This window comes from Marmota monax, unplaced genomic scaffold (genome assembly GCF_021218885.2).
Source record: "Marmota monax isolate L192 unplaced genomic scaffold, Marmota_monax_Labrador192_F-V1.1 WCK01_AAM20220418_F8-fsc00039, whole genome shotgun sequence".
Taxonomy (NCBI): domain Eukaryota; kingdom Metazoa; phylum Chordata; class Mammalia; order Rodentia; family Sciuridae; genus Marmota; species Marmota monax.
This window is the reverse complement of record NW_026693602.1, coordinates 1,596,863-1,617,933: the sequence shown is the minus strand read 5'-3', so window position 1 is coordinate 1,617,933 and position 21,071 is coordinate 1,596,863. Positions and strand designations below refer to the sequence as shown.

Genomic DNA, 21,071 nt, shown 5'->3' with positions numbered 1-21,071 from the left:
AGAGGCAGGATAGCAGGAAAGTTCTTTTCTTGATGGGTATCTTCATGGTGATCAATACTCTCTAGTCTTGGAAGATGGAAGAAAAGCTGATTCTGTTTTCCATGGGCTTTTTTTGTGTGGGTTCTTTGGAGACCTGTCCCTCCCATAGTTGGATATCTCTTCTGTGGTCTCTAGACACAGATGAAATGTCAATATTTTGACTGGTTATTTAATCCTTTCTCAACTCCTGTGCATTTGGCACCACCTCTGCTGAGGACCATTCAGCCCTCTAGATGGCACTTTTGGCCAAGACTTCAGATAAGCCCAAGCGATTGATGGCACCTTCCTGCTTCCTTTGCCTTGATAAATTCTAGGAATACTGCTTAATCCCAATACAGTCCCTTTTGTTTGCTCATTTGTGACAGCAGCTAACTAGCTTATCTCCCACACAGCGATGTTTCAGGCAGAGCCAGACTCCATCTCCAGTCCACCTGTTCTCCATGCACATGACATTTTTTTTTTTTTTTTTTTTTTGCAGGTGACACGCATGACGTCCCAATTAGTCTCCTTTCTTGATTTAGCAACTCTTGGAAAAGGAAACTGTTGAAGCCACATTCTATCGTGGTGTTTTGTGTTCTTATTAAGGCCTATGGACTTCCCAAGTTCAGGGGCCACATCCCACATCCCTGTATACTTAGTGACACGGTGGCCAGCATATTCTCAGCATTCAAGAATTCACTGGAGAATAGATAATTTTAACTAATTTATAAAATATTTTAAATTTATTACAAAGTTGTTTTAAAATTTGGACAAAGTAACCTGCTTTTGAAAAAAAATTTTTTTAGATGTTGATGGACCTTTATTTTATTCATTTATTTATATGTGGTGCTGAGAATAGAACCCAGTGCCTCACACATGCTAGGCAAGTGCTCTACCAAGTGAGCTACAGACCCAGTGTAACCTGCTTTTGACAGAGAAATTATACTGTGTGGTTGTGAGGAAGGGCAAGGAGCAAGAAAGATAAGAAAAAATTTGGATCAGTTATGACACTGTTTGAAGGGGGCAGAAGTAAGAATTCACCTCCACCTCCTTATTTTTGTGGTACTAGGGTTTCAGACATGCTAGGCAAGTGCTCTACCACGGAGCCACATTCCCAGCCCTCAAGCCTCTCTGAATAATAAAATATAATATGTGAGAGGAGGATATTGTCATTTGGAAAAAAAATCATTAAGCTCCTCTGAGATGCCCCATGTTAATTTGTATTAGGAGATTTGTCAGATTGGAGAAAACAGTTCCTAGCATGGTTTTCAGATAGTCCTTATTTGAGACACTAGCAATGATTCCTCAGGACAGGCAATTAGGAAAGTCTGATTGAAAGTCTGAATATCACACCTGTGTTCAGTGAATTCTACACTTCTACAGCCAGAGGTATATCTCACTGAAAAGAGAATATTTTAAAAAAGAGAAACAGGGAAAAACAATATGACAAGGTGCAAAGTGAAGGTCTCAAAAGACATATGGCCATGATTTAAAAGGAGTTTAGTGTCCATAGTCACAGAAATTTAATGCCAAGGCTTGTAGAAGAGGTGACAGAAACACTCTGTCAACTTTGAGAAACCACCACAAACAGGATGAGTATCACAAGGTGGAAGCCAAAATGCTTTTTCAGTTCCTCATCTAGAATACAGATTCTAGAAACAGACTGGTAAACTTAGTCTTTGGAAAAATTCTAGAGCTACTTATTGGAACAGGTTCTGGATTCTTAGAAAAGAAAGAAATTGCATATGAATCAATTTTGAATCTTTAACATACTGTTTGAGGTGAAGTCAAATTCAATCTTTCTTTCTTTTCTTTTCTTTTTTTTTTTTTTTAGTACCAGGTATTGAACTCAGGGACACTTGACCTGAGCCACATCCCCAGCCCTATTTTGTATTTTATTTAAAGACAGGGTCTCACTGAGTTGCTTAGCACCTCGCCGTTGCTGAGGCCAACTTTAAACTTGGCAATCCTCCTGCCTCAGCCTCCTGAGCCACAGGGATTACAGGCATGTGGCACAGCACCCTCAATCTTTCTTTTAGTTCAGTTCAACAAACATCTATTGAGCACCCCCAAGTTTGAACTAAGCAGTATTATGATGGAGGGGGAGAGGAGGGTGGCAGAAGTGACTTGAGCAACACCCAGTGATTGGGTATAGGATGCCCTACAAGCTTAAAATGTGGAAAGTGGGCAAGGGAGGCACCATAGGAACTCAGTTGAGAATAAAGGAGGAGAAATGATGTTGAGTGGGAGTAGAGAAGGAAGGATGATGAGTTCAGTTACAGATGTGGAGTCTCAGTTGCCTATGGAATCTCTAAATGGATAGCAGAAACACTATCATGTGTCAATCTAGAATTCAAGAATCTAGCTAGGGCTGGAGATGAGATCTGGGAGGGCTAAGCTCAAAAGTTGAGGGCGAAATTTCATATAAGAAAGTAACATCATCCAATGGGAATCATGGTGGGGGACATCAACCCTTAGGGAGACAGGTTGATAGACAGGAGCCCTCCAGAAAAGAAATAGACAAATAAGCAAACAAAAAATAATTGGAGACATGGCTGGGTGGGTGGGGAGGCAGTGTGGGGAAGCAGAGAAACAAAGAGAGTAGAGAGCAGAGAATTTTAGAAAAATGAGCAGCCCGGGTGTCAATACAGCACGCACATCTAGGAAGATAGCAGTGTGCGAGTGGACAGTGGCGATCAGCAGCAAAAGAATCAAGATGCACCTTAGGACACGGTCAGCCGCATGGTGTGAACTGTAGAGCCCAGTGAAAACTCTGCACAAAGGCCTGTTTGATCAACACTGTCTGTTTTTATGCCAGTACTGTACTATTTGACCACTGTGGCTTTGTGAAGCATTTTGAAATCAGAAAGCATGATAGCTTTGCTCTTTTTCTCAATTGTTTTGGCCATTTGTGGTCTTTTGTGGATCCATGAATCTTTTAATTGTTTTTTCTATTTCTGTTAAAACACCATTGAGATTTTGATAGGGTTTGCATGGGATCTGTAGATTGCCTAGTATGGGCATTTTTTATTTTTTATTTTTAAATTTTGAGACAGGGTATCACTAAGTTGTTAAGGCTGGCCTTGAACATGCAATCCTCCTGCCTCAGCCTCCTAAATCACTGGGATTACAAGCATGTGCCACCATATCCGGCAGTATGGGCATTTTAATTAGTCTGTAATATCTTTCCATGTGTTTTTATCTTTTTAAATTTCTTTCATGACTGTAATTTTCTATGTGCTAGTCTTTCAATTCCTAAGTTTATTCCCAAGTATTTATTCATGTTAAAGTTGTTTTTCTAATTCCCTTTTTAGATAATTCATTGTTGGCATAAAGCAATACTATTGATTTTTGTATATTAATAGGTAGACTGCCATTTTACATTTATTAGTCCTAACAACTTTTCCTATTCTCTTTTTATCTCCTCTTTCTTCTTTTGTTTTGTTTGTTTGGAGTTTTCTTTATGGAAGATCCAGGGGTGATTTTTCTTTGTTATTTCTAATTTGGATGACTTTTATTTATTTATTTTTTATTGCCTAATTTCTCTGCTTAGGACTTCCAGGATGATCTTGAGTAGAAGTAGAGGGGTTGCACCCTTGTCTTCTTCCTGATCTTACAGGAAAATCTTTCACTTTTTCACTGTTGAATATGATATTAGCTGTGGGCATTTCATATATGCTCTTTTTCACATTGAGGTAATTTCCCTCTATTATTTGCTAAGGATTTTTTTCTTAATCATGAATTAGTGATGAATTTTATACAATGAACTTTTGTTTTTGCATCTATTGAGACAGTCAAGACTTTTCTTCTTCATTCTGTTAATGAAGTGTATCCTTTTAATTGATTTTCAGTGTTGAACCATCCTTGCATTCCAGGGATCAATTCCACTTGGACATAATGTCTGGTCCTTCTTGGCTGTTGAATTCAGCTTGTTAGCATTTTGTTGATAATGTTAGCATCTATGTTCATCAGGGATATTTGTCCTAGTTGTTTTCTCTTGCAGTGTCTTTGGCTTTGTAATCAGGGTATTGCTGGCTTCATAAATGAATTTGGAAATGTTCCATCCTTTTGAATTTTTTGGAAGAGTTTGAGAAGCGTTGACAGTAATTCTTTAAATGTTTGGTAGAATTCATCAGTGAAGCTATCTGGTTCTGGGCTTTTCTTTGTTAGGAAGCTTAATTAATGATTCAGTCTCTTACTAGTTATAGGTCTGCTTAGACACTCTATTTTTTCATGATTTGGTCTTGGTGTGTTATTATGTTTCTAGGAATTTATCCATTTCTTCTAGGTTACCCAGTTTATTGAACTATAATTAATTTGTTGGTGTCATAGTATCTTATGATATTTATTTCCATGGCATCAGCCATAACAGCTACTCTTTCATTTCTGATTTACGTGTTTGAGTTTTCTCTTTTTATCTTAGTCTAGATAAGGGGTTGTCACTTTTTTATCTTTTCAAAGAATCAATTTTTTCATTAATTTTTTTTCTATTGTTTTTCTCCTTTCAATTACATTTGTTTCTGCTTGATCTTTGTTTCTATCATTTTGTAAACTTTCAACTTAGTTTTTTCTCTTTTTTTCTCATTCTTTGAGATGCAAAGTAGTTTGGGATCTTTCTTTTTTTAGTGGCAAGTATTTTTGGCTGTAAACTTCCCTCTTGGCATTGCTTTTGCTATATCCTATAAGTTTCGGTATGTTGTATTTTGCTCCCATTTGTCTCAAAGTATTTTTCAATTTCTGTTTGATTTTTTTTTCTTTGCTCCATTGGGGTTTTCAAGAGTGAACTTTTAAATTTCCACATATTTATGAATTTTACAATTTTATTTTTTTATTTTTGGTATAAGAGATTGAACCTAGGTAAGCTTAATGAATGAGCCCCATTCTTAGTCCTTTTTATTTTTTATTCAGAGACAGGGTCTTGATAAGTTACTCAGCTCCTTGATAAGTTGCTAATCATGGGTTTTGAACCCATGATCCTCCTGCCTCAGCCTCCAGAGTTGCTGGAATTAAAGGTGTGCACCCTTGCACCAGGTTCCAATTTTCTTTCTGGTTTTGATTTCTAGTTTCTTTCCTCTGTGGTGGGAAAAGATATTTGGCATGTTTTCAACCTCCTAAAATTTGCTAAAACTTGTGATGTCTACTCTTTAACTGAATCTACTCTTTCCGGGAGAATATTCTGCATGGGTTTCACTATTACTGCTGTTGGGTGGAATGCTTGGTCCATTTGGTTTGTAGTGTTGCTTGGGTTCCCTGTTGGTTTCTCTCTGGTTGTTTCCTCTTTATTGACAGTAGAGTGTTGATGTCTCCCACTACTATTGTATGGCTATTTTCCCTTTCAGTTCTTTCAATTTTCTCTTAATACATTTCTGTTCTCTGATGGTGAGTGCATATATAATTATTATAACTACCTGGTGAAATGATCCTTTTATCATCATATAATGCCCTTCTTGTCTGTTGGGTCAGTTTCTAACTAAGGGGTTTTAATTTTGCCTTATTTAAGTACAGCCTCCACTGCCATTTTTTTCATTACCATTTGTATGGACTATCTGTTGCCTTCCATTACTTTCAGGTTATGTGAGTCCTTCAGTCACTGTTTTTTTGGGGGGTGGCGGGAGGGGCATACTGGGGATTGAACTCAGGGGCACTCGACCACTGAGCCACATCCCCAGCCCTGTTTTGTATTTTATTTATAGACAGGGTCTCACTGTGTTGCTTAGGGCCTCACCCTGAGGCTGGCTTTGAACTTGCCATCCTCCTGCCTCAGCCTCCGAGCTTCTGGGATTATAGGTGTGTACCACCACACCAGCCAGCCACTGTCTTCTAATTAAGGAATTTAATCCATTTGCATTTAAAGTAATTATTGATAGGAAAAAATGTAATATTGTCTAGCAGATTTTGTTGCTGCTGTTGTGCTGGGAATTGAACTTAGGGCCTCAGAATCCTAGGTAAGTGCACTACCGCTGAACTATACCCCTGTCCCCTGCCTGTCATTAATTGTTTTCTATTTGTCTTCTTGTTCTTTTTTCCTTCGTTTTGTCTTTTAATGTATTCCCTTTTGTTTTTTTGCATGGGTATGCTTTGATTCCTTTCTCTCTCTCTTAACTTCTATAGGTAGTATTTTTATGGTTACCATGAGATTCGCATAAGATATTTTATGATTATCACAGTTTGTCTTAAGCTGGTAACAATTTAATTTCAATTGCATGCAAAAACTCTACACTTTGACTTTTCCCCATACTTTATGAAATGGATGTCATAATTTATGTCTATGAAAATTATATTCATTATTGTATTTCTAGTTGTAATTACTTTTAATATTTCAGTCTCTTAATCTTTATTCTAGACTTAGAAATGATTTACCCACTACCATTACAAAATTATAATAGTACTTTATTCTGTATTGCTATATGTTTATCTTTACTAACAAATCTTGGACATTGGGCAGTTATTTGCCCCAGCAGAGATGGCTATCTTGGTCAGATAGCACTGCTAATACCTCACACCTGTTACTCAATCATCTGTTTATACAGTGGCTATCCAGGTAGAGCCTTCTTTAAAGAGAGAATGAAGGACTCTGATTTTTAGTTCTCTTTGACTTTGGTTGTTCACTGTAATTTATAATTTGGCATTTGTCCTCACACATCCATCTCCTAGGGGTCTGTATCTTGTCTCTAGGCTGGCTGTCAAAATGCAGTTTTGGACCTCTGACCTTCACAGGTCACGGACTGGCAGACCAAATAGAACACAAAAAATTATTTTTAACCTCACTCATATTTACCTCTGTTCTATGGTTGTTTTAAAAAAATTCAAGCAGGAATTGTCCTATAATACATGATAAATTTGTCATTTTTAAGAGGAAAAAAATGTTAAGAGACTGTTTCTCTGGGCATAGCTCTCAGTTTTATGGGAGGTGTGGGACTATAGAAAAAGCACTCACATTAGTTTTGGATCTCTGGTAGCAGGCTGGTTTAATCCTGACTAGATCTGAGCACAGTACCCCACAGCCTTTCAAATCCAGGCAGAGGCTTGGTTAAGAGATGAAGCAACTAATCTGAGATAAATCATAAAATAGTCTCATCTTGGCCATCTTGAGTACCATTTACTTTCAAAAATGCTCCCTATAGAAATAACAATGGAAACTTAAGGTGATAATACTGGGCTTGATACTTCTTATCACATCAGGGAGGGAAGGGCTGGTGTTGAGGAATGAGGAGCTCCTCTCTTCTCTGGCTGAATTTCAGCTGGGCTCCCCAGGGACAGGAGCCAAACTTCCTGCCAGAGAGCCCTGGGAAGAGAGGGTCCAGATGCCTACACATGGAGCTCCTTCATAGCACAAATAAACCCTGTGCCATGTGAAGACTCTCATGCACTGTTGTCAGAGAAGATCCCTGTGCTGCTCAAGTGAGGGCCTTTGTGGGGCTGTCTTGGTTGGGAACATAGATTCTTGACTCAGGTCCACTTCTTGGCTTCCTTCTAAGTCTTGGGTCACCTTCTTGGCCTGTATTCACTCTTTTTTTTCCTCTTAAAAATAAAGTCATACACAAATATTTAATCTTCCCGTGTTGCTATTTTTCTGTAGATATTGGTGATGTCTATCGATTTGAAAAGATACCACTTTTGGAGAAAGAAGAACATCAAACATTCCTTTAAAAGATAAATAAAGTTAGATTTCCCTTTTAACTGCTGAAAGAATACATGAGCAAGAGACAGCTACGGCCAAGAGTTGGGAAGCGGGAAACGGACTTACCATCCTCAGCATCAGCCAGGATGATCACCTTGGTGGTGGGGAATTTGGATCCCAGCTGCCCTCCCACAGGCAGGCTCAGTGAAACACTGAAGGATTCTTCCTCTTCATAGAGGGAGTCGTCGATGATGAGAACCCGGCAGCTCTTCTCCGTCTCATCTTTGTCAAAGAGGAGGATGCTGGTGTGGTCTTCTGGTAGTGAGATGTAGTCAGAGAAAGATAAGGCCATGGACGGAATCATGCCTGTGGCAGACCCTACAGGAATGTCAGAAGGAGCAGGGAAGGTGAGGAGAATTCCAAATGGGGATTCCTTATTGGTTCCTCAAACTATTTCTAGATGATAGCTCTCTGAATTACAAGGCACACATCTCTTCCAGGCACCAATATTAAAGTTGTGATTAGAAAGCTTTCAGAATAGACTCTGGTATTTTGGCATGATCCAGATTTACTGCTCTTTCAATAGGGTGTATTGAGTATGGTTGGTTTAAGATTAAGGGCTAAATGAACTGAAGGATTGTAGGCTGTCAGAGCTGGCTCAGCTCAAATCTCTCATGTTATAGATGGAAAAACTAAAGGGCAGAGAAATAAAACTAGAAAATCCATAGCATGATAATGCTACAGAATTTCTTCTGCCCCTGCACTGTCCAAGACATAGCTGTGAGGACTAGGAACATAATCTAATTTTTCACTCTGACTAGAGTTCCTTGTATGACACCATAACATAGACACAAAGCTACTTGTTAGTTTACTAGGCATGCAGGACTGATTGGGGGATTTCAGTTTAGGTCCACTATACTTTAAGTTTTATTATAACAACTTACTTATATTAAGATTCATCAATGTCAATACACCATGTACAAGTTGTAAATGGACACAGTGTCTTCCTTTATTTTTATGAAGTGCTGAGGATTGAACCCAGTGCTGCACATGTGCTAGGCAAGTGCTCTCCCACTGACCTACAACCCCAGCCCCCTTGATGAGTTTTGATAAGTACATAAGATCACCACCAAAATAATAATGTGGGACATTTTTATCTACCCATAAAAGTTGACTTGTAGCCTCTATAGTCCATCTCCCTCCCTGCCTCCCAGCCCTCAAAAACCACAGATCTGCTTTGTGTCACCCTAGGTTTATTTATTTATTTATTACTTTTTTTAAAAAATATTTTTTTAGTTGTAATTGGACACAATGCCTTTATTTTATTTATTGTTATGTGGTGCTGAGGATCGAACCCAGTGCTTCGCATGTGCTAGGAGAGCCCTCTACTGCTAGCCCCAAGATTTATTTCCCTTTATGAGAATGTCATACAAGTGTAACACACAGTACTTCTGTAGTCTTTTGTGGCCAGATTCTTTCATTTAGCACCTCACTTTGAGACTCTCTCATGTATCATGACTTCCTTCTCTTTTACTGTGGACTCCTCTTCCTACGGTTTGTTGACTCATCTATGAGCTGATAATGGGTTCTTTCTCATTCTTAGCTGTTTGGAACAGCGCCGCTATGAATATTCTAGTATTGGTCTTGGAGTGGGTATATGATTTCATTTCTCTGTAGTAAGGACTCAGGAGTGGGATTTCTAGGATTTAGTGCATTTCTGTATTATTAACAGCAACACAGTTTTAGAGCTAAAAGAGTGAAAATCAGCCACAGTAATTGAAGTGAGTTAGTACAATATTTTAGATAAGTGATATTTGAAAAATCTAAATATTTCCCACCATAACTTTCCTTAATAAAAAGCAATGGGAATGTGGCAGGAAGATTCTGGAAAGGATACTCTGGTCTTGTAAGGGCCTTTCTTGTTTGTGGTATGGTACGTGGGCAAATGCAAGACACTGTCAGTGCCTGATGTCTTCTAAACACGAATATGAGTTGGTATCTATGGCTGTATGCTTTTTATTAAGGAAAGTTATGGACAGCTTGCTAAAAAGTTGTCTCCAAAATGACATCAGAGGCTTTTTTCAAAGGGGCACCAGCTTACAAAATGTTTCAGAACGATTTTAAAAAAACCAAACCAGATTTTAGAAGAATCAGAAAGTCACCTATTGATTGTTTTATTAGTGTGGGAACATATAAAAAGTTTTAATCTGGAGAACTGAAGAAAATAAAACCTGTTTACTAGGACCAGGGCAGAAACTGTGATTAATGTCTGGCTCAAGGGGACTCTCACTGGGTGGTCGGTTGGCTAATTTTCAATGTGGTTCTGGGGCCTTGAAACCTTATTCTTTCTATCTCCCCCAAAAACCTGTGCCTCCAAGAGTTCTCTGAGCTCCTCAGCCAGGAGAGGCTGGTTCTTGGGATGGCAAAGGTGAGCATTATGACTAAGTGACAGAGGTAGGCACTTTCCCACTACGAAGGGAATGGGGACAAGTGCCAGCAACATAGGAAGGCAGGTGGGGTGAGTCACTCCAGGACACACACACACACACACACACACACACACACACAGAGGAAAAAAGGTTTTAAGTCTTACAACCTATGATTAATAGTAATCATTTGGAATATTTTTTAAAAGAGTTAGATGTTTACACAGGAGGACTTTATGTTGGAGAATATACGTTCTTACTGTGCCTCGTCATCAAGCAGGTGACATAAAAAAAGATGCCTGTCAGAAGCAGCATGCTTAGCTCCTCAAGATAAATACCCAAAGCAGACATACACTAGGCTCACATAGTAGTCAATAATGCCTTTATAAAATTAAATAAAATGATTAAATCTCTTTGTCAATATATGACCCCTTCCTCCTAGGAGTCCAGAAAATTTATTTTGGGAAATCATTTGATAAGTTACATTCTATGGTCAAGAACACAGAGTACTGGCATTTATTTAAGTTTTTAAAAATTTCTATTTTATCAGTAGTGAATTTAAAAATCCCCAGAGTGGAGATAAAATTCTTCTGTGATTGGAGGGAAGCGGAGGAATAAGGGGTGAGGAGGGCAGCTTGGAGAGGCGGGCTGCACAGCATTGGGGCTTCCATCCAGAAGACTCTGTGACTTCTGTTCCCAGCCTTTGGCCAGTGAATACCCTGCAATACTCTCACACAACAAAACAACTAGAAATAATTATACTGGCTTTTCTGTATTCCCAGGAAGCAAGGAAAATCACCTAGGGCCAACAGCAAAAACAAAAAAAACCCAATGTCCCAAAACCTGAGCCTGATAATCTAGATAATCTAGAGGGTCTCTCAATGGTAAACTGGTCTCCTCCCTTGAGCATGTGGGACACCAGCATAGCAGGGGGTGCCTGGGCCTCATCTGGGTATCTCAAGGAGCTGTTGTGGAGTGGTTGATGTTTCCTGGGGACCTGGGGCTGCAGGAGGGTTTCTGAGTGTTGCCCTGTCAATTCTGGAAGAAGCAATCACATCCTTCTCAGAAAAAAACTTCTTCAAGAGAAGCTCCACAGAACTTCCACAGCTTTTGATCACATACAGGTGAGGAGATCTTAAACATGTAAAAATGTCCTTGCTACAAAGATGACTTTTAGACTAAGGACTACTTCTTTGTTGTGTGTGTGTGTGTGTGTGTGTGTGTGTACGCACGCGCTAGGGATTGAACCCAGGGCCTTGTGCATGCTAGGCAAGCACTCTACCAACTGAGCTATATCCCCAGCCCCTGAACAACTTCTTAATAGCAACATTGGAAGCCAGAACAGAGTGGAGTAATGAGTTCAAAACACTGGGAGAAGATTACTACCGTCCTAGAAGTTCAAAGATGGGTTGAGATAAAGTTGTACTGTAATAAATAGAAAACTGAGTTTATCTCCAGCAGACCTACAGAAAAGGAACTTTTAAATGACATTGTTTGTACTTCAGAAAAAAGAAAATGGTTCCCTAGGACCCTATGAGATGCAAGGCATGACTTCTATTATCTAAAAGCATACTCATAACCAAATAAATCAACATATCACGTGTTTTTTAAAAAGGCAGAAGAGGGCATGTTTTTTGCCTGGATATGCTTGGAACCCTCTCTGAATAACCTGCTTCCCATCTCCTTCTTAGCACGACTCAGAGAAAAAGTCCATGTACTGCCAGCATCATGTACATTTTAGCAATTCTCAGTTTTAACCTGATTTTACTCCATTTGGGAATTGAAAAGTGAAGAAGAAGAAAGGAGGTGGGGTGAAGTACTCCCTGTAGGCTCCTTCCTTCCCCAGCTGGCGGCCCAGGGATCCCAGGGAGAATGCACCCAGCTGTTGTAGAAAACACTTTCTTCTCTCTGGGCTTCAAGCTGGGCAGCTTGATACCATGACACAGTCTCTATCTACAACCAGAGGGTCTCCCAGATGTGAATGGGAGAAATGAGGTGGTAAACAGCCTATTTGGTGGATCACGGGAGATTGCTGAACTGCTGGTGTCCACTTGGACAGTGGCTTCCTCCTCCCATCCCCTGACCACATGGCAGGGCCACACCCACATTTAGCTTCTCATGGGATTCCTCTGTAGGACCCAATTTGCCATCAGGTTTCTAGGGGCAAAGGTGACATTCCCAGAAAACTCTGTGCACAACAGGCACCCAAGTCACATTGTCTGACACCTGAGCTTTGACCTGGGATTCCCCAGGTCAAACTTGCAGTGAAAAACCAAGGATTTAACAGGGTCAGGGGCCCTTCCTGGAGAACTCACCACGGTGTGTATGGTAGTACCCTGACACGTTTTGTGGAATTATGAGAGACTGATAATTGTGAATCTTCTCATATTGCCTGTCACTGTGACATTGTCTTTACCTCCAGCCTGTGGGTAGGTACTTCACCCTCTCAGAGGATGGAAGTACAATTTGGTGATTTAAGCCTCTTTGGAAATCTTGTTAAATAAATGTTTAACAATTATGTCATGAATAAAATATGCTTGAGCTGTATTAATGATTGAATGGAGAGCAAGCTCATGCTTTGCATGTTACTAATAATGCACAGCTACCACACATGGCTATAGGTAATTGAAAAAGGAAACAAAGATTTTTGTTTCTTGTTTCTTTTTTCTTTTCTTTTTTTTGCTCAGCTTTGATAGGCTCTCAAGGCCCTACCACTAAAATTTCTGTGTGCCCAGACATAACCTGTACTTGCTATTTGATGGAAATATCCATCATTAGTACTTTCAGACCATGACATGGGGGGTTAGTATTAAAAAAAAGTGTGGGGGAGAAAGAAGAGCTACAAGAATGATTTCTCCCATATTGCTTTTTCAGTAAGTAAGAGCATCAACCTCGAGACTGAATATATGAGCAGACAAGAGCTATACTGTTGATAAAGGCAGACACCCACACACAGTCTGCAGCGATGATCCCAGAAGCCAAGCCAAAGTTGATAGCAATCAGCCCCAAATAGTCAGGCCCTAATAACTGTCAGCCTCCATGATTTTTGTTCCTCTCCTAACAGGCCTAACAGAAGAAAGCCAGGTATGTTCTTACAAATCATGTAGGAAGCCCTGCTTCTTCTGAGCCTGCCTTCCCCTGTGTCAACAGCTGCCAGTCAGGGCTTGCCTGATACCCTCTATTTTTTCTGCTATAAAAACTTCTCATTCTTGTGCCTTTGAGTCTCTGCCAAATGCAAGTGACAGTGGCTGACTCATCTTGTTCTAGCAAGCTCTGAATAAATAGCCCTTTTTTATGGTTTAGATGTGAGGTGTCCCCCAAAAGCTCACATGTGAGACAGTGCAAGAAGATTCAGAGAAGAAATAATTGGGTTATGAGAGAGCCTTAACCTAATCAGTGAATTAATCACCTGATGGGATTAATCACCTGAGTGGTAACTGAAGGCAGGTGGGGTGTGGCTGGAGGAGCGGGGTCATTGGGGTGTGGCTTTGGGGTCTATATTTGTATCTGGTGAGTGGCATCTCTCTTTCTGCTTCCTGATCATCATGTGAGCCATTTGCCTCTGCCACACTCTTACTCCATGATGTTCAGCCTCATCTTGAGCCCAGAGGAATGGAGCCAGCTGTCCATGAATTGAAACCTCCGAAACCGTGAGCCCCTAAATAAACTTTTCCTTCCCTAAAATTATTCTGGTCAGATCTTTTAATCACAGCAGGGAAAAAGTAGACTAAAAACACCTTTCTTGTTCTCATTTGGGTGGTATTCATTTATTTCCACAATTTTTCTTTATTGCAGTTACTAATAAGTTAGAGACTAAGAGCTTAAGGGAGTAGGGTTTTGGTGGCTAAATTCTGACTATATAGAAGTCAGAAAGAATGGAAGCTTATTTGGGGATGGGAGGACACCTGGTCCCAAGGTTGTAAGCATGCATTTGTAGATGTAAAATGGGAAGGGAAGAGAAGAGACTGAATAGTATATGAAGACTCTTTTACAGTGTTGCCCACAGGCAATTCAGACTATTATAAATACAAATTATTCTTATTTATATTTTCACCATCATATGTAAACAGTTTTCATATACAGCGTCTCATTTCACTCTCACAAAATTTTGTGAGATAGTAGAAAAAGTAGTTTTCATCTCAATTTTGAAAGACAATTCATCTGAGACCAGCTCAGAGCAGCCAGGACTCCTGTGCTGGGTCAGCAAGGGAGGTTAGCCGCAGCCCTAGATGATGAGTGCCCTCTGCTTCATCGCCACCTGCACAACTCCAGGGCCACCACAGTCTCATTCTAATAACCTACTTCCTGCCTCCAGGATCCCCCCCCCCGCCCCCCAGCCTCCTACCTTGATGAGTTGAGCAAATGACCCTTAGTTCCTGGCTTGCATCTCCAGACCTTCTCACGGGAATCAGGAGCTCCCCAGTGCTCTCCTGTATTTTATATTCTGCCTCAGGAATATAGACTGTTGATTCTAGAAAAGATGACAGAAGATATTTCAACAGGGTTTAAATTGGGTTGATAATATTTTAACACATCTGAGCAGAAATACACGTAGTCTTTGACTCCTGCATTTTCCAACATGATCAACAATATTAACTATTGTGAGAGTGGGAAGTATTATTCCCCTAGAACAGCAGTGAAATTGGAATACAGGACTCCTTCTAAAAGGCTAAAAATGTTTTGTTTTTTTTTTTTTGCTAAAAATGTTTTTCAGAGGCCTTTTAAAATGAAAGGAAAATCCTGTTGCAATTCTTATTTATTTTTAGGTAGAATTTTAGATCTCTTAAATAGAGATCTAATATTGTTGCCTTTGCTTTACTTTTATGGCTCACTTAAAAATATGTTTTTAACAATCAGGTAATCTAATTCATTAAGGAAGAAAAATACCTTTCTGCAGTATTCTGTAAATAACTTATTTAACATTTAATGAACAGACACTGTGGATAAGACACTGTATGGGCCACTTAGTATGCAGAGAAAAATAAGTTACAGGTCTTGTCCTCAATTTTTAAAATAATTCACTGAGTTGTGCATTGTGTGTGGGGCTGTGTGTGTACACATACCTTGACATACCATTAAAACTGTCATGAAATATCAATATGAGTACTGGTCATGTCTCCCTGACAGAATGATTACACTATTCTTCTCTGAGATTTTTAATGTTTCCAAGGCATTCATTAAGCATGCACTGTGCAATTAAAAATATCTGTTTGTGGGCTGGGGCTGTAGCTCAGTGGTAGAATGCTTGCCGTGCATGGGTGAGGCACTGGGTTTGATCCTCAGCACCACATTAAAAAATAAATAATAAATAAATAAAGTTATTGTGTCCATCTACAACTAGATCTATAACTAAAAAACATTAAAAATTTCTGTTTGTTTTAAAAACCAAGAACTTAAAGAAGGTTGGATCCACAGTGTCCAGTGGAGAACTGAAGTAGGTATCTGGATCATACCACATTTAATTGCCTCAGGTCTTTTCCCCATATCAAGTATGTAGCTAGATTTTTTTCCCCTTGGCAACGTGAGCAAGAAGGAAAAATGTTGTAGGAGATCATCCTTCCTTCTTTTGGAAATAATACTAATCTAGAATTCAGGGCTAAATTATCTACTTATCATGTATTACATTTTTTTCCTCTTTACTTTCTTCCCCAAATTAGTTTTAACCGTACTGCTATCAGCTTTTAGGAGAACACAGGTCTTGAGTTACAGGGGAAGAAAAGCCAGTTGTGATTTTCTTTCCTCCGTTTAATACCCCCTGACATGGCCCACTTCCTCTACATCTCTCAATATCAAAAGTTGGCATCATGAAGGAGCTCAACCAAGTTAAAGTTATGATGTCATGTGACAAAACCGATGGGCAGAGGACTGAGTTCTTCAGTCACATTCTGCTTTTTCAATCTGGAAAACCTGCTCCTACCCACTGTGGTAATCAAGCCCACTTGCTTTTCAAGCCTCTCCTCAAACCCTGTCTCCTCCATGAACCTTAATACTTTGGGCCATGGTGAATGCTCCACATCCTTTCTTTCCCCATCTGTCTTATATTTGGCTCACAATTGATTCATGCTTCTAAGCATCGTTAAAAACAACACCGACCCGACACTTGTTCACAGGGTGGTGGGGGCTGTGTTTTCTTTGGTATTGGCCCAAGTGCGTGCAGAGCATAGAGAATGATGTTTTTTTTTTCAAATTGTGTTTCAATTAAAGTAGAACTCAGAGAATTTAAAGAATATTCCTTGGAGAGGACAAAAACAAAACGACAACAAAACATCCATAGTGCAGTTTGGGGAAACCAGGTTAGACAAAATTAAACAGATTTGTTTGCAAGAGAGTATCTCAGAATCCTTAATAAGCTAATGTGAATTAGGATTTTTCAAGAGTGAGGAGGATTGAAATAGTTCCTAGACTTATTTGCTCTGGGAAGTTTTCCACCCCTCTGAAGTAGACGTTCTATTATGCTAACATTCGCTGATGTGGTTAGGAGCATGTTAATACAGGGAATTTCTCCCAGAGCCCTGTGGAGTACAAGGCCAGCTTCCTGGTTGTAAGTTCTGCACTTCCAGGTGCACTTTGATTTTTTTGACTACTATGATAATAAATATGTCTGAATATTACTTCAAAGATGAATATTAAAAGCCCCCATTAGGGAATCATCTACTTGGCCAAAGTGGGACAGCAAATAGTATAATTACTAGTTAGAGGTTTTTTTTTTTGTTGTTTTGTTGTTTAATTTCTCTGGATATTAGCTGAATGAATGAATATATAAAATTGGCTGATGAATTCAAGAATATGATGTACAATTTTAACAGAACTTTGTGGAACACATGTAAAAGTTAATGGGTTGGCAGGTACCCAGCAGCCACATCGAGGACAATGGAGATCTAAGTTTCCACTTGAGCCGCTGAGTGGACTGCAGAGGCTGCAGGGAAAAAATGAGCCTGTGGAAAAGAGGCCTGGAATAAGCCCTGTGGACTAACCCTCTCGGGCCAGTGGTATGCTGGAAGCTTGCAGAAAGGATCCTATGAATGTTAAAGGAGTCCTGGTAAAGATTCTATTTTCATCTTCTTTTAAAAAACATCCTGCTGGGAGCAGTGGTGCATGCCTGTATTCCCAGTGGCTCAGGAGGGTTGTGAGTTCAAAGCCAGCCTCAGCAACTTAGTGAGGCCCTAAGCAACTCAGTGAGACCCTGTCTCTAAATAAAATACAAAAAAGGGCTGGGGGTGTGACTTAGTGGTTAATTGCCCCTGAGTTCAATTTCTGGTCCAAAAAAAGAAAAAAATTCCTGAAAGCGATTACTGCCTTGAAGCGATTCACCTCATATTAAATCATAAATGAATATGAATGCATCCACAGGATAACAGACTGAGGAAGACATGAAGGCAGGACGTGGACCCACAAGCCCAGACTGACTAGTAGAACACATCAATCAATGTCACATACCGTCTTCAGGGTCCACAATTTCAACTGTTGCCATTTCTGGAAACTCCAGTGCAGCCATGCCGGGCTCTGACAGAATGATCTGGAAAGTTTCTGAGGCCTCGTACTCATTGTCGGGTATAATTCTCACCTTCCATGTGGCTGTAGTCTGTCCTGGGTTGAACTGCACCTGTTGATGGGTCTTTGCTTTAAAATCTTTATCTTTCTTTGCAGTTTCATCTTTGGTTCCAATGCCTGAATAAAAATCAGGAAACCATAAATATAAAGTCAAGGGACTAAAGGAATATTCTCCTTTCAAAGTGGTTTCTATTGTTAATGAAAGTAGATAACACAGACATTGCTTCTTTTTTGTTCTTTTTTCCTTTCGTGGTACTTGGCATTGAGCTCAAGGCCTCCTTCATAATAGGCAAGTGCTCCACCAGTGAGCTGCAGCCCCAGCTCTTTACAAGTTTTATTATGAGACAAGGTCTCACTAAGTTGCCTAGGCTGGCCTTGAACTTGCAAACCTTCTGCCTCAGCCTCCCAAATTTCGGGGACTACAGGCACAGACCACCAGATATGGCTTCTTTTAATGCTCCAAAAGACACTTATAAATGATGCTTCTTGGCTAAAAGGATTTAAGTAAGTGGAAGTGAACCAAATTGAGGGGAAAGAAGGAGGAAGGAGTAACAAAGAAGAGAGAACACAGTGATGAGCTTATTTATTTCAGCTTCTGTATAGTAGGGCCTCTGATGTGACCAACTCTTTTGGGTGCTGGGGATTCGGAGATGAATAAGATACCACCCCATCTACCGGAAAGCTCATGGTCTAAATAGAAGATACTTGAATTGAGCACTATGGAGGTGGGGATCTTTGGTGGTTTTATTCACTTATGAATTCCTGGGACAGAACCTGGCACATAGTTGGAACTCAATTTAAAAAAAGAATATATATATATATTCTGAATTAAGAAATAGGAACTAATGAGTACCCAAAGAGAATAAACAACAACAAAATTGTGTTAAAATGTCCCATATTAGATATGAAGATGAAAGGTGCTACCCCATCGAGACTGAATAAATACTTGCCTCAGAACAGAAGGTTTGAACAGCATTCTAGCATTGTTTTATTTTAACTTTAACATCCTAGTGAAGTTTTAATGAAGCAGGAATACTTTATGTATCATTGTCAGGTTTAGGGTCTGCATTTGTTTGAATGTGTGAAGTCAAACATGAACTGATACTAGCTATGGTGAAAAATGACAAAGTGAGATTAACAGCACTTTGTCTGATTCTCCAATAATCCAAAACCTGGAAAAAGATATCCAAAGGTGTAAAGTGTGAAAATAATTTCTAAGGCAGGACAGCTAGTATCGTCTTTGCAAAACTGCTAAAGGAAGTGTGTATTCATATAGTCTGGTAACCAAGAGTAAATGTCCAATTTGGGAAGAATCTCTTTTGGCCACATGTTGAAAATAAGGAAGATGATTGATGTCCTCAAGCTGAAGCTTACGTAGAGAAATTGGCGTTGCTACAGGAACGAAGCAGGCATGTGGTTGTTTACTTAATATAGTTGTTGAGCACTGGCTGTGTGCACAGGGCTGAGGATGTCACCCAGAATTAGGCACAGCCACTACTCTAGATGTTATCTAGATATGGGGAGATAAGCAGATGACCAGGTGGTTCCAATTCTGTTTGACAATGCCATAGAATAATAATAGTATTATTTTTGTGCTCAATAAACTGTAGCTACCAAATTAAAGTCAGGAACCATGCTAGATGCATTTAGAATTATTATCATGTATTATGCACATGTTATATCATATATCTTATTGTGGATAATCGACACATAAAGAAACTGAAAGCTCTTTGGATCATTGCAAAAGAGTTAGCGGCAACAAAGGAAGCCAAACTCCATGGTTATTTCTTTTTTTCATTTAGATTCTGTTCTTTGCCACTGGCCCTGGCCTGGGGTGGGATGGGACTCTTGGGAGGACTTCCAGGAGCATCTGGGTGAGATGCTTTGGAGGTTCACATCTGTGGTGTGGATGTGGTTCTAGGCCATATTGTCAAGAACAGAAGGCTGACTATAGCTCGTGCCACAGCAAATGATGGCTGACAGTCATATACCCTACGTTGTGGGGGAAGGGGCATAATTAAAATGGAGTTCCTGACCATATGGAGCTGGAAATTTACAGGGAAGACAGACCCATTAAACATGCCTGGGGATGGTTAGTGCAACAAAGATCTATGTGCACGGCAAGGGGACAGAGCCTGGCAGAGGTGCTTGGTTAGCCAGACTGGAAGTTCTTCTGAGGGTTTTAGTTAGTTTGCAAAAGTTCAAATGGTTCTATCAACTTATTTTTTTTTTTTCCTTTACTGAGCTAGGATGATATTAGCCCACACTCACAAGAAGACCTTGAGACAAACAGCTTTGGAGGAGGCAGATCTGAGCTGAAGTTCTGGGTGGCAGTTCCACCAAGAGTCCGTGAAGAAACCTGGGACTTGGCCTGAGGCTGGGGCAGACCTCTTTCTAAGAGAACAGTCCTAGTACAGAAGCCTTGGGCCTGAGGATGACCCTTGGGAGCCCATTTTCTTTTAGCTTACTTCCTCCTGGCTTCTCTCCAACAGTTTTGATACATTGGCTGGTTTGAGTCCTGTTTGTCTGGGAGGCCCAGAATGCTCATTTGTAAAATGAAGGCAACACACCCCTATTTGCCTCCTTAATAGATATGAAACTGAAGGCAAATGATTTCTGAAAGTTCTGGCAGGTAAAGATGCTACAAAATATAATGCATTATTAGAATGATTATTATTAATTATTAATGATGGTAATTAAATTCATTATGCAGGCATGGCATTATATATGTGTGTGTGTGTGTGTGTGTGTGTGTGTGGCCAAAGAGATATTTTTCTGTACTAGGTCCTTGTAAAACAAAAAGTTTCGAAACTGTACATCCTCACAGAAGTTATAATCTTATAGCAGGGCTAAAATAATTATACATAATCATAAGAAATAAAACAAACACCAGTAATGCATCACGTACTATTAACAATTCTTCAAAAGAAATAGCTAGAGCTAAGCATAATAATGCCTTATATGCTTAAAGATATGTTAAAAGAAATTGAGTGACTTGGGGATTGTGAGATGGCTAGGCAATGTCTTAATTTTCCTGGAATCCTACTGAGTTATAAAAGAGAATGTAGCCGAGTGTGGTTGCACATTCCTGTAATCCCAGTGGCTGGAGAGGCTAAGGTAGGAGGATTGCAAGTTCGAGGCCAGCCTCAGCAATTTAGCAAGGCCCTAAGCAACTTAGTGAGACCCTGTCTCAAAAGATAAAAAGGGCTGGGGATGTGGCTCAGTGGTTAAGTGCCCCTGGGTTCAATCCCTGGTACCAAAAGAAACAAAAAGAGAGATGGGGGGGGGTGGAATATACACTGCCAGAAAGAGGAAAATTGAAGAGGATAAAAAAATTGATATTATCTGAGCCTGTAGTTCACAGTGAACAATTTTTACATATAGTTTGCTAAGGGTTTCCCCAAGATGGTTATCGATCCTCTTTCAATCTATTCTCTTCTAATTATTTTTAAGCC

The 21,071-nt window shown here is 39.8% G+C and overlaps 1 protein-coding gene across 1 annotated transcript in view; it reads right to left on the bottom strand.

Annotated features, from left to right (window-relative positions):
• The window catches only part of Frem3 (FRAS1 related extracellular matrix 3), a 65,525-nt gene that overhangs the window by 3,785 nt on the left and 40,669 nt on the right, over positions 1–21,071 (bottom strand). The window contains exons 4-6 of the mRNA XM_046459523.2: positions 17,503–17,733; positions 14,411–14,536; positions 7,766–8,017 (exon numbers count right to left, since the gene is read on the bottom strand). Of these exons, the coding sequence (XP_046315479.1) occupies positions 7,766–8,017; positions 14,411–14,536; positions 17,503–17,733 (609 nt within the window). The remainder of the gene's footprint in view (positions 1–7,765; positions 8,018–14,410; positions 14,537–17,502; positions 17,734–21,071) is intronic.